This window comes from Emydura macquarii, unplaced genomic scaffold (genome assembly GCF_026122565.2).
Source record: "Emydura macquarii macquarii isolate MOO-44397 ecotype Brisbane River unplaced genomic scaffold, CSIRO-AGI_Emac_v2 contig_509, whole genome shotgun sequence".
NCBI lineage: Eukaryota > Metazoa > Chordata > Testudines > Chelidae > Emydura > Emydura macquarii.
In genome coordinates, this window is record NW_027130646.1 from 1,145,288 (window position 1) to 1,158,461 (window position 13,174).

The 13,174-nt window shown below is 56.7% G+C and overlaps 1 protein-coding gene across 1 annotated transcript in view; it reads left to right on the forward strand.

Annotated features, from left to right (window-relative positions):
• Positions 1-13,174, forward strand: part of PDE2A (phosphodiesterase 2A) — a 207,778-nt gene that overhangs the window by 108,946 nt on the left and 85,658 nt on the right. Inside the window, exon 2 of the mRNA XM_067539088.1 lies at positions 4,857-4,946. Coding sequence (XP_067395189.1) covers positions 4,857-4,946 — 90 coding nt within the window. The remainder of the gene's footprint in view (positions 1-4,856; positions 4,947-13,174) is intronic.

Genomic DNA, 13,174 nt, shown 5'->3' on the forward strand with positions numbered 1-13,174 from the left:
TGCTGCAGGTACACACAGAGTAAAGGGTGCTCACCGTGCCAGGTGCTGTACGTACACACAGAGTAAAGGGTGCTCACCGTGCCAGGCACTGTACATACACACAGAGTAAAGGGTGCTCACCGTGCCAGGTGCTGTACGTACACACAGAGTAAAGGGCCAGGTGCTCGTACACACTGTGCCAGGCGCTGTACGTACACACAGGTGCTGTACGTAACAAAAAGACTCTCACTGCGCCAGGCACTGGATATACACACAAAGTAAGAGACTCTCCTTGGCCCAAAGAGCTTACATCTAACTTGCCAAGACAGGCGCAATATACCCATTTTACAGAGGGGGAACCAAGGCGCAGAGAGACTCAGTTACTTGCCCATGGTCCCACAAGTCTTTGGCCCAGCTGGGAATTGAACCCAGTCTTTTGAGGCCTAGTCCACTGGCTGGGCCACAAGATGAGACTTTCTGCTGTTGAATACTTGCTACCGGGATCCCTGCTGTTTCCATTCCCCTGGCCAGTCTCACAGTGATCTGAACCGGCCCTCCCTGACTCCGTGGCTCTGATTTGAACCCGCTGCTGAGCCGATTTGGCCCAGACTCATCTGGTGACATTTGGCGAGGGCAGCAGGCACAGCATCAATCACAGCTGGGGAAAAACAACAGCAGCAGCTTGATGCACGGGGGAGCGGGACGGGCGGTGTGCAGGGGGACGAGCCATCCTGGCATCAAGCTTCCCAGCTGTCCCTGCAGCCTCAGCTTTGCATTGAAAATGTGCGTCGTCTGTCTCCCCTGGCCCCCCACCCCCCTTGCCCTCTGGAGCGCGCTGCCGTCTGCTTTCAGAGCAATAAAACTCTTCTCCCACATGGCTGGCTTCTGAAGGTCCTTAGTAAGGTCCTGACCCAGAGGGGGAAATGGTCAGCCCAGCTCCCTGGTTCTAAAACAACAGGATCTGGAGGCAGGCAGGTAAGGCCCCACGTGCGGCTCTCTGTCCTCTGTTTCTCTTTGGCTGCTGCCCCTTGGGGCGCAGTGAGCCCCTGTGGCATTCACACCCGCGGCAAGCTCTGCTCCCGGCCCTGATCGGCACCCAGCCCAGCCTGGGGAGATCCTGGCATCTCTTCATTTTCACCTCCCTCCTCTGTTAGATTCGCGGGCTGGGGAGCAGGAGCCGCTCTGACAGCTCCGCCGGGAAAGGGCAGACGCGGGGTAATTACATTCTGCTTTGCTTGACAAGTCCTCTGCAGTTTCGGTTCAGAATTGATGTCGCGACTGCCAGAGCGGAGCAGATCTCTGAGCCGTCCAGAGGCCCCGAGGTAGGACGGACGTGCTAATGGATAACGCACTGAACTGGGAGTCCGGTGACTCTCTGCTCCACCCCCATTTCCTTTTGTCTTCCAGTTCCCAGTGGGGGAGGGCTTAGCCGGGAGCAGTGGGCGTTGGTGCCGGATCGTTACTGTGACATACACTCGCAGGGCTTTAAACTCCCACTGTCCAGTTCAGGCAGCCTTCTCAGGGGGCCATTCCCAGCGTCTGAAGCTCCTTCATGCGCTCCGTGCTCCCAGCTCTGCCTGCTGGCTGACTCAAACCCAGGCGCTTCACCCTCCCCCTCTGTACAGCCCCGCTTCTGTGTTGGGGGGAGGGGAGGAAGCAGGACAGCAGGGGAGGACAACAGATGGTGCCCCTCCGCCACTGGCATAACTTAGAGCACTTGCAAGGCTGCTCTAAGTTACACCTGGGCTGTTTTGGAGCCCCAGCCAGCCCAGGAGCAGGGGAGCCAGCACTCCTTGGCTAGGTGAAGTGCGGTCATGGTGCAGCTGGGGCCTGGAGCTTTCACAGCAGCGTGAGGGGGCCTCAGCGTCCCTGAGAATTGGGCCCACGGAGCCTGCACTGTGCGTTCTGCTCTGGCCTGCCTGATTCTTTCAGGAGCACAGGCGCCGAGACCTTCGTGGCGTTTTCACCGCTCCCTTGTCAGGCTCAGTGACTGTGGTAAATGCTGTTAGCCGCGCACCGCGTCGAGGGGGCCCCCGGCACAGCAATCTCGCAGGGTCTCCAACAGACTCCTCCCCGGCCCCGTGTTTTTCTAGCCGGCTGGCTACGCTGCCTTGGGGGAGGAGCAGAGACAAGGCCCTGCTGGCTGGCCTCTTGGAGGGTGTGGGGGGCAAGGGGTGCATGGTGCCGGCTAGGTCCCATACGCATGGTCAGGCGGCTTTGCTGGAGCACACCTGGGCTGTTTGTAACAATCCCTGTGTGGCTCTGCAGCCGGAGGGACAATTTAGCCCTTTCCTTACTTCCCAGCCGGAGTGCTTTGAGAACGTTCCAGAAGTGGGCCTGTGTCATTCTCGTTTTGTGACGGGGGAAACTGAGGCACAGCGCCTAAGTGAGCTGCCCCCAGGTCGCGCGGAGAGTCCGTGGCTGGGATTTAACCAGCTGGCCGGGTCTGTTAAGACTCTGTGCTGGATAGGGTCTGCCCCTGCTCTTCCTTACGCTAACGTCTCGCAGGCCTAACTCCACTGGGTCACACGGGTCTAAAGCCAGCACAGGCGGGGATCAGAAGCAGGCTTGGCGGCTCACAGGGAGAGGAGTGGGAGATCCATCGCTGTAAAACTGGAGGGGATGGGAGGCGGTGGGGCCAGGACGGAACTGATCCTTTGGCCCTGTCTCCAGCTCTACCCATGCCACGAGGACGGTCGTCAGCACCGGCAGAACTGGGTGGCCTGGTTGGATCTTTTGTGGCTACAGATGCCCTTGCGGAAGTGGCCCCAGTTCCGGGCGGGTTTCCAGTTGTGTTGCCGTTACTAGCTAAACAGGACGGGGTCCCTTTGACTGCAAGGCCCCTGGGACTCTGGTACCGTTCGCTTTCAGCTCTGGTCTGTTCCCAGCCGGGGGCGCCGGGCGATGGATCAGAATCTGCTGTCGCGCTGGGGTAAATCTGGAATGCAGCCACGCTGGTGCGGGAGGAGAATCCGGCCACCAGGGGAGCACGGCAGGGCTGGAAGGGACCTCGAGAGATCACCTGGCCCGTGTGTAGCTCGCCCGGCATCCGAGGGAGGGGACTTTCCCCCAGCCACCGGAGGCAGCAAAGCAATTCATTGGGGGCAAAGGACGTTCCTTCTGTGCCCCGACGTGGATGTGTTCGCTGAGCGGTAGCGCCAGTCCAGAGTTAGCTCAGGAGAGCTGGGTTCAATTCCCAGCCCTGAGAGCAATTCCCTGTGTAACCGTGGGTGCGTCACAGCCCCACGCTGTGCCTCGGTTTCCCCATTTGTGCACTGCTGTGCGATCCCGGGATGAAAGGCACAGGGTGTGTATAGTATTGCCTTTGCTTGCTGCCCTGTACAGGTTAGAATCGGCCGTTATCGAGGCCGTTTCGTAGCCTCCAGATACACCGGCTCGTCGCAGGCCCACCATTTGCTGATGCATTCGGAGTCGGCCCCGTGGGACAACTCCATTGGCATCACGGGAGCTACTCCTGGGGTGAATGCAGCTCAGTGGGGGCGCGTATTTCCAGTTCAATCATAATCCGCTTGCTCCAGCGTCTCTGGAAAGCGGCTCGGTTCACAGGGCGAATTCCAGGCTGTGGCACGTCCTCTTCGGAGCCCAGGTGGGCTGAAGTGCGTGCTTCACCTCTGCCTCGCCGCCAAATGCTAGCGAGGGTGGCAGGCGGCGCGAGCGGGACGGCCTGGGAGACGGGCGGGAGGGAAGGTGCGGAGCCCCTGAGCTGGATTCACGTCTCTCGGGCCTGGCCTGCCATGCAAATGTGGGGAGGAGGGGAGGGGCGGAAGCTGGGGGGATGAATGAGGCAGCAAATTGTGACTGACAAACACCCGTATGGCTGCCGGGCCCTGGTGGCAGGGCTGCCTGAGAACACACATGCTCCGCCTGTAAAGGGGTGAGGGAAAGGAATCTTTTCGTTGGTTGATGGGCTGCCATGAAGGGAGCCTTGGCTCTGTGGTTATGGCCTCGTGTTAGCACTCCAGAGATGTGGGGCCAGTGCCCAGCTTTACCCCAGCCCAGGGGACATGATCCGCCTGTGGCCCTGCTGTCACCCTAGTATCTGAGTCTCTCCCAAGTATCTGAACATAGAAATAATCATTTCTCTGCTTTCCCGGCCTGTGGAAGAACTTGCTGGATTAGTCGATAGAGTTTTGTGTGTGTTAGAGAGAGAAGAACTCACTGAAGGGGCTAGGAAATAATAATAAAACCCTGCACTTGTAATTAGTACATCTCAAATCACTTTACACTGGACATCAGTGCTAGTATCCTCATTTTACAGATGGGGAAACTGAGGCACGGAGAGGCAAAATGGCTTGCCCAAAGTTCCCCAGCAGGGGATCCAGGAACAAAACCCAGGTCTTCTGAATCCCTAGCCAGTGCATTACCTATGAGGCCACACTGCCTCTCTCGTGACGTTTGCCTTTAGCTCTGAGTGCAGTGAGTCCGTTAGCCATTTTTTGGTCTCTTGTGGGTAGCCTAGGTCTGGCTCTGCTGAAAATGCTTTCTTCCCCCTATTGATCTAGAGGTTCAGTCTAGATTGAGGTCTCCGCTCAGAAGGGGAGAAGACGTACTGTGCTTTATAATCCCCAGCAAGATAACTAGAGAGAAGGTAATCTTGGCACGATATGCTATTGAGGTTCTAGCTTCATAGATTTTTGAGGTCAGAAGGGACCATTTGATCATCTCTAGCCTGTCCCGCCTAGCGCAGGGCCACCTAGGAATTCCTGCTCATGAGTTGTCTGTCTGTCTGTCTCAGGATTTTCTGCAGTGCCCATCGCCCTGGTATCGAAACTATGCCTGCAGCAGGCTCCGTTACCGCTGAGGAAGCTGCAAATTAGACGTTTCCATTAACACATGGGTTTTCTCTTCTTTCCCAGGATGCCTTACTGAGTCTGGGGTCTGTGATCGACGTCACCTGCCTACGGGAAGTCATCAAAGATGCCGTTGCATCCCTGCTCCCCAAAGTGGTACGTAGAGACAGGGTCTAGCTGGGGGGAGGTTATGGGGGACCTGCGGCTCTGTTGGCTTTCTGCTTTCAAAATGCAGCGAAGACCACCTGCTCCTCCTTCTGAAAGCAGGGCATGACCTAAGGGTTTGAACAACTCTGGGTGCTATGTACTTAGCTGAGAGATTTATGGACAATACAGGCAGAGTTTCCTCCTCCCGGTGGGATTTCCGTGCCTCGGTTTCTCTCTCTGTGGAGCAGCGTTAGCAACGCCGGCCTATCCCGCGTCGGTAAAGTCTGTACGACGTGATGGGGCAGGAACACTCATATCGAGGATGACTGGGATCGTAACTAGATGAAGCGGCCAGGGCCCAAGCATAACTTTTTCGGGCCCAGTACAAATTTGTAACTCGGGCCGTCTCCCTCACACGTACCACGATCCCTCATCCCATATGTAGAATTTCATGAGCCTTGAAAAAGATTTTCCTCATGGTAATGGGGGTTGCAGCCTGGGCCGGGCCCCCCAGGGCCTCCGGGCCCCGGTAAAGTGTACCCTTTTTCTCCCCCATGGGGGGGCTATGGATGCTGCTATCGAATAGCTTCCCAGGGGCCGTGATGGGAACCTGACCCCATGAGACATTCAAAACCCAGCTAAACAAAGCCCCATAGGCAGCAATCCTCTGCACCCGGGCGGGAGGAGATCTCTCCGACGATTAACCTCTGCTTGAGCACTGGGGTCAGGAATCACAGAGGCGAGGGGGAATGTCTGGTCAGGAACTCGTGAGTCACCTGCTCTCTGGCAGAGCCCCGCTGCAGGATACAGGCGGGGTTTGATCTTCCTGAGGTTTTGCCAGTGATCCGAGCGGAAGCGCCGGGGCCGCAGGATTTCGTGTTCTGTACGTGGGAAGCAAACGTGATCACTAGAGAGGGGTGGGGGGAGAGGGGCCCACGCACAGACAGCTGGCCGCCGGCCGTGGCACCGCTCACACTGGAACTTGAGGACATCAGTGGAAGCGAAGTGGGGCCGGAGCCAACATCCTGGGAAGGGAGGATCAGCCCGCGTCTATATTCCGGACAAACAGTGGGGCCAGGATCCGACCCCAGGGCCTTTCTGCCAGGGCCTGGAGGAGTTGCAGACGCTGTCTCCTTCACGGCTCGGCAGGTCACCGAGCGCTCGGGAGATCTCCGCGGATATAAAGCTCCGTGGGCCAGGCATTAGCTGTGCCGTGGGGTGGCAGCGCGTTCTAGAGCAAGAAAATGCCAGGGACGAACCGAGGGGGAAATACGGGCCCTGCAGAGAGCCATGCTGCTTCTCGGGGTGCTGGCTGTTAGCACCCTGGCACCTCACGGCACCACGCCTGCTCCAAAGGGGAGCGCTGCGCGGCACGGAGACTTCTCTGCACTCCCAAGTCTGCGCTCTCTTTCGTCTCCGGCCGACGCACGCGCCCCGTCGCCGCAACGCAGTGAGATCCCCTCCCCAAACAGCCACGGTCGAGCTACGGAGGTGGACGCGGTGCATGTGTAGACCCCGGGCAACCTGTGTCCAACCGTACCAGCCCCCCAGCAGCTGTCCCACCGTGCCCCGTTCCCTGCGACCGTGTCCGCCCTGGTCCCAGTTGTAAACTCCGCTGCCCAGGGGTCGCAGACACCGGCAGCCCCCCACCCCCTTGAAAACTCCCCGCCTGTTTTTGAAACTGCCCAGCTTGGCACGCTCACCTCGGAGCTCTCCCTTGCTGCGTGCAACTGCTGAAACCGGCCACGCTGGCTCCATGCACGGGACACCCTCCTGCCTGGAGGAGGCATTGGATCTCCTGGGCCTGTGGGGAATACCCCAGTAGCCCCTCGAGTCTCCCACCAAGATCTGGGCTTCGGGGTGCTGGGAGCTGTACATATGGATGCTGGGAGACTGAGGCTCATGCAATATAAATAGACAAGGCAGACCAAAAACGGCAGGGGAATGATTTGCTCGTGGTCACGCAGCAGAGGTGCTGTCCTGACTCCCATGATAGTGCCCGAGCCATTAGACCACGCTGCCTCTGCTGCCTCCCGGGCCTGGGTGAAATGCCCTCTTTCCCCTTCTGCTGTTTTGCAAGTGCTCAAAATACCTGCCTGCCCCCCTTCTAGGCCTTGGCCGGGGACAGGGAAGGTCAATTTGGAACCTGCTGCCCTGTTTCTGCCCCAGCTCGGGTGTTAGCGGAGTCTGCAATCGCCTTTCATCTCCTGTCTCTTTTGCACCCAGGCCGCTGCTCTCCTGTTAGCCGTTTTGAGCCGCAAATCATTCTCGGGCTGACGTTCGCTCCTCGCATTCTCACGATAGCGTAGCGGGCAGCCGTGCAAAATCCCCTCTGCTCTCAGGGGCTGTTGTGTTCCTAATCTCCTGCCATTAGCACAGGGGCCAACAACTGCGTGTTCTCCCTCGCCGCCGACTGTCCATTAGCGCCTGTAAGCTGGGAAGATCCTCCTCTAGCAGGAGGGGGTGACATGTCCCGTAGGGCGGCGGGGATTGCTCACCAAGTTAATGCGCAGCGGGCTGACGCCTGGGCAATTCCCCACCCACGAAGAGCCCCAAAATGCCTGGGCCTCTCTTCAAGAGGGTGCCCGGCCATAGTGTGAGTCCCGCTGTAGGCAGGGGCCATGGAGTGGAGGAAAGTCATCTGCGCGCAGAGGGGGATTAATCCAGAATGCCGCATGTGGCCGAGCTCCAGGCAGAGCAAGGCCGTTCTCCTTCAGGCTCTGTTGTTTATGCTTAGCGCTTCACAGGGCTGGGGAAGCATTATGAGCCCTTTCTCTGTCGGGGGAAACTGAGGCACGGGGGAGCTCTTGCCCAAGGTCACACAGCAGAGACTAGAGTACAGCTCTTCTGAGCCCCAGTCCAGCTTGAGCCACACGACCCGCCACCCGCTGAGGATTTAAACCGTCTGCTCTTTGGACACAGGCCGGCAAATGTCTTTCACGAGCGACCCAACGGGGCTGGATTTGAACCCGTGACCTTGTGGTGCAACGAACCTCGCCTCACCTCGTCCAACACAGCAGCTGCCCGGTTGCAAACCTGCCCGTCCAGCCCAGCGACTGCACCTCCCAGCCAGGGCTGGGGGCAAGAGATTGCCAGGCTAGCAGGTCAGCCTCACACCGGCCTCATGCTGGTGGGCGAACTAGAATCGCCTGCTGATTCTAAAGCTTCCAAGAGCAGAATCAGGTCCTGTCTCTGGAGGTTAAGCACCTGTATCCATTGCGCTGGGCTGCCTGATATACAGCGATAGCAAACGGCAGAACACCCCTAGAGATCTGCTCTTGTTTACACCCGGGTCAATCCGGAGCCGCCACAGCCAGCGCTAAGAACAGGATCAGGCCCTGCCCTCCTCCCCTGAGTAAAGCGAGCGCGATCCGGCCCGCTCTGCTTTATCTGTCAGAGATCAGTGTAGCAGGAAGGCTGGATCCAGCAGTACAAAGGCTGGCGTGATGGAATGTATTCTTTTCACGGCTCTGCCGCAATGTAAGCGACTGAATCTGTTTTCACACAATACAATTATTGCAGTGAACTGTTAGCAAGGCGCTCGTGGAGAGTGGTTTTTTTTTTTAATTAGTTTTTTCAATTGCCTGGTATATGAGTGCGCATTACTCCTTTGTTAACTAGCGCTCCCTTTATCGCGCCTATAAATGCAGCTCATTCACAGGCGTCTTGCGGCATAGAAAATTAGAGATAATTGCCAGTGCTTTTTCAATCAAATAATGGGGGTGGCATTTATGCCAGACCCTCTTAGCACTGGGTCCATGGCTTGTTTGCATAGCCCAGGTGCGGTAATATGCTTGTAAAGTCTGTGTCTCATCTTGCCACACGTCGAGGATAATAACCGACTACAGCTGTCAGAATACGGAGGCACTCCTTTAACTCAAGGGGTAGAGGTCTGTGCTTTGCTGCTAGTGGTCCCAAACCGATGGCTGAATTTGGCACCGGTGCACTTTGCTTGTAAAGAAGTCAGATGAGAGCTGGAGACCTGGTCCCAGCACAGAGGGTATCAGATAGCTTTCCTTCCAAGAGCTAGCCTGAAACGGACTCGCCAGCCAAAAGCATCCAGGATGGGGGCTTCCAACAAAGAAAAAATTCCCAGGCCAGCTTGCTGTCTCAGTTTCCCTGCCTAAACCATAGAATCATAGAAGATGGGCGTTGGAAGGGACCTCAGGAGGTGTCTAGTCTAACCCCTGCACAAATGAGGGCCAACCCCAAATAAGTCATCCCAGCCGGGGCTTTGTCAAGCTGGGCCTTAAAACCTCTAAGGATGGAGATTCCAGCACCTCCCTAGGTAACCCATTCCAGTGCTTCACCACCCACCTACAGAAAAAGTTTTTCCTAATATCCAACCTAGACCTCCCCCACTGCAACTTGAGACCATTGCTCCTTGTTCTGTCATCTACCACCACTGAGAACAGCCTAGCTCCATCCTCCCTGGAACCCCCTTCAAGTAGTTGAAGGCTGTTATCAAATCTCCCTTCATTCTTCTCTTCTGCAGACCAAACAAGCCCAGTTCCCTCAGCCTCTCCTCATAAGTCATGTGCTCCAGCCCCGTAATAATTTTTGTTGCCCTCCGCTGGACTCTCTCCAATTTGTCCACATCCTTTTTGTAGTGGGGGGCCCAAAACTGGACACAATACTGCAGATGTGGCCTCCCCAGTGCTGAATAGAGGGGAGTACTCCATCCCTTGATCTACAGGCAATGCTTCTACTAATGCAGCCCAATATGCCATTAGCCTTCTTGGCAACCAGGGCACACTGCTGACTCATATCCAGCTTCTTGTCCACTGTAACCCCCAGGTCCTTTTCTGCAGAACTGCTGCCTAGCCCGTCGGTCCCCAGTCTGTAGCTGTGCATGGGATTCTTCCTTCCTAAGTGAAGGACTCTGCACTTGTCCTTGTTGAACCTCATCAGATTTCTTTTGCCCCAATCCTCTTGTTGCCAGCTGCCAACTAGACATCGAGCCGTTGATCACTATCCGTTGAGCCCGATGATCTAGCCAGTTTTCTATCCATCTTATAGTCCCTTCAGCCAACCCATACTTCTGTAACTTGCTGGCAGGAATACTGTGGGAGACCGTATCAAAACCAGCACCGCTCTACCTCCCTGCTCTGTTGTGAGGCTGTGTTACTGTTTATAAAGGCAATGCTTTGCAATCCTGACTGCCAGCCCCGTACCCTATCCACTAGGCAAAGCTGCCTGTCAGTGCCCACAAGAAATTAGCCAGAGGAGACGTTCTTGTCTGTCTTCACGTGTCCACGACGCGATGATGGTGTTTTGGGGTGGGGGGCAGGGTGATGCCCAACCATCTCCTAACTGCATGGCTGACTCCTGTCTGCTCTGGTGTCCACTTCCCATCTGCAGTGGAGCCGCCGTGGCTCACTCCTGGGATACAAATCTGGCAGGGCTTGTGCGTGATACGAGAGGCGAGGAAGGAGTTAACTTCCCTGCATGTGGGCTGACCACTGTGTCCTGGTGGCTGGACCCATTGAGCCAAACTCATTTGGAGCTGCCAGGGCTGGGCCCCCCTTCAGATCCAGCCCCAGGTTCAGTGGCTGCCAACCCTTCTTAGGATTTAATACTCCACGTGCCATCTCTGTCCACCAGTTCCTTGCTAGCAAAAGGTGCTACGGCGACAGCCCAGGGGGCTGATGCAGCAAGGGCAAACTCCCCCAAAACATCCTGCCAAGACCCCTGCCCTGGAGGGCCTGCCTTTGGGGGCAAGTGGACAGCTCCGTCTGCGGGGCCCCATTGAGTCCTCCGGCTCTCTGCGGAGGCTGTCTGCAAAGGGGCAAGTTATGATGGCGTCTTCTAGGAGGGGGCACTTCTCTCCACTGGCAACTGAGACCCAGCAACTCGTCTCAGGGAACCAGCAGATAGAAACGGCTTCCAGGCACTGTTATTTGTAGAGGCACTGACTGTGATCAGGGCCCCATTGTGCCAGGTGCTGCACGTACATGTAGTAAGAGGCTGTCCCTTCCCCAGAGAACTCAGGGCCTAACTAGACAAGACTGAAGATGGCAGAAAAGATGTGTGGTTGGTAGAACCGGAGCCTTCTGAGCCAGATTGGAAGGGCTCAGCTAGTGGAGACGGGACCCGTAACCAAGTTCAAACGACTGGGTTTATCCAAGGGAAGGTTAAGCGGTGACTTCATTGCAGTATCTCGGTCCTTTATGCTGAGACGTCTCATAGTGGCGGGCTCATTCGCCTAGCGGACGAAGACGTAGCAAGATCCAACGGCAGGAAAGTGAAGCGAGACAGATTTGGACTGGAAAGAATGTTCAATATTGATAACAGTGCCGGGAATTAACCCTGGGTGCAACTTATCTAGAGGGACTCCATCATGAGACGTCATGAAATGAAGGCTGGCTGTCCTTCTCAAAGACCTGTTCTCACTCCACCAGAAGTTCTGGGCATGGTGCAGAGTTTCTCGGCTGAGGTTCCCTGACCTGTGATTATCACAATGGTCCCGTCTGGCCGTAACATCGCTGGAGCTTTCAGTCCTCTCAGCTCTCCAGTCCCCGCCCTCCAGCCCTCTTTTATTACAAGCAGACTAGATACCCTTAATATTAGACAATTACCAACTGCCTGACCAGAAACGGCATCTATTGAGGAAGAAAGCTGACCCGACGGCTTTCCAATCTTTGCGCTTGGCAAACGGACCGAAGATACCAGCATGCTGATCTCACCGGGTTATAGAAACATTCAGACTGTCATGTCTGTTTTGTGGGGGGGACGGGAGGAAAGGGCCGGGCACTTTGCGGAGATGAGAAACCAAACCAGCTGGGTTTTGTGTCCTGCTCGCTTGAGGGGGCCTGGCCCCCGGAGACTGGCAGAGGGGTTGCTGAAATGTGCATTTCCCAGGTACCCCCCGCCAAGGCGTCAGCCAGAGTCATCCCAGCCCCCCACTGCGGCACGGCCCCTCTGCACCCCACTGCAGCAGAGACTGGGGCCTAGGAAGGTCCTAATCCAGGCTTCAAGCTTGGAGTGGTGCTGAATTGCTCTGGCGAGGTAGGAGCTTCCCCCGCCCCCCTTCCCCCTCCCCGGTGATCCTGGCAGGCAGATGTACCCCCTCCTTAACCTTGGGCTCAGTGGTCCTGTTCTGCCCGCCTCCCTGGAGCCTGTTACGGGCCATGGACCATGCCCCACACATGCAACTCCTCCGTTTTCTGGGCGTTCCTGGCCCAGGCTTTGACGCAGCCAGCCTCGCACGTGCTGAAGGCAGCGAGCGTACCTTTATCTGTGCCCGGCCCCTCTCGTGAACCCCGGCAGAGGGAACTTCTGTTTGCCGACGTTCAGTCTCAATTCCCTCCTGCTCCACTGCGTGTCCTTGCTCCCGGCCGTCTCCCCCGACCCAGCCTCTCGGAGATTCGCTGACGCGCGTAGGCAAATCTGCTCTTTTTTTTTTTTTCTTCCCTTTTCCCCAGCCCAATTAAACGTGGCTCCGTTAATTGGCGTTGCTCAGGGGCTGCAAGCGAGTGATTGCTGAGTCCTCCGCCTGGAAAGTCTGCTAAGCCCATCGTTTGTCTGGCAGTCATAATTTAGACAAATCAAACCTGTCAGAGAGGCAGCAACTGAGGCAGAAGAAAACTGTATTTTTGCCCCTAATGTTTCCACAGCATCATAACATTAAATCACTCAGCGGCAGTGACATGCATTATCTCTTACATGAGCCGGAGCTAATGGGATTTCATTGCACTCAGCTGCCAGGAATTAGCCTTTCCTCCTTATCACGGGCTTCCTACGGAGACCCGAGACTTGGGTGACTGGTGACCCCTCCCCACAGCCTGTGCTGCTGGCTAAATACGATGCACCCTGTGCAATGGACCCTCCTCCGGGCCAGGGAGAGACATGCAGCTGGCCACCCTAGGACTGGCTGCATGGGGCAGACTCTGGCAGGAGATTCCAGCATCGCCCACCAGCCTATTGCCTCCGGTCCTGCTGCTGTGGAAGGCGGGTGCTCTGTATCTCTGCGCTGGCCCTGGGGCCCACCCCACCCGTTCCCTGAATCAGGGACCCAGGATGGCTCTGAGCCTCCAGCCTGAGTGGCTGGTCCTGCTTCGGTATTGGAAGCGGGAGGAACGTGCAGGTGAACTCCGCCGCCGTCAGGGGCGTGACTCCTAATTCACGCGGGTGTAAGTGAGAGCCAATTCAGATGTAAAACTGGAGTGTAAACATCAGAATCGGGACCAGGCTGCCCTGCATGTAAAGGGCCGCACCTGCTTTGATGGCTAATCTCC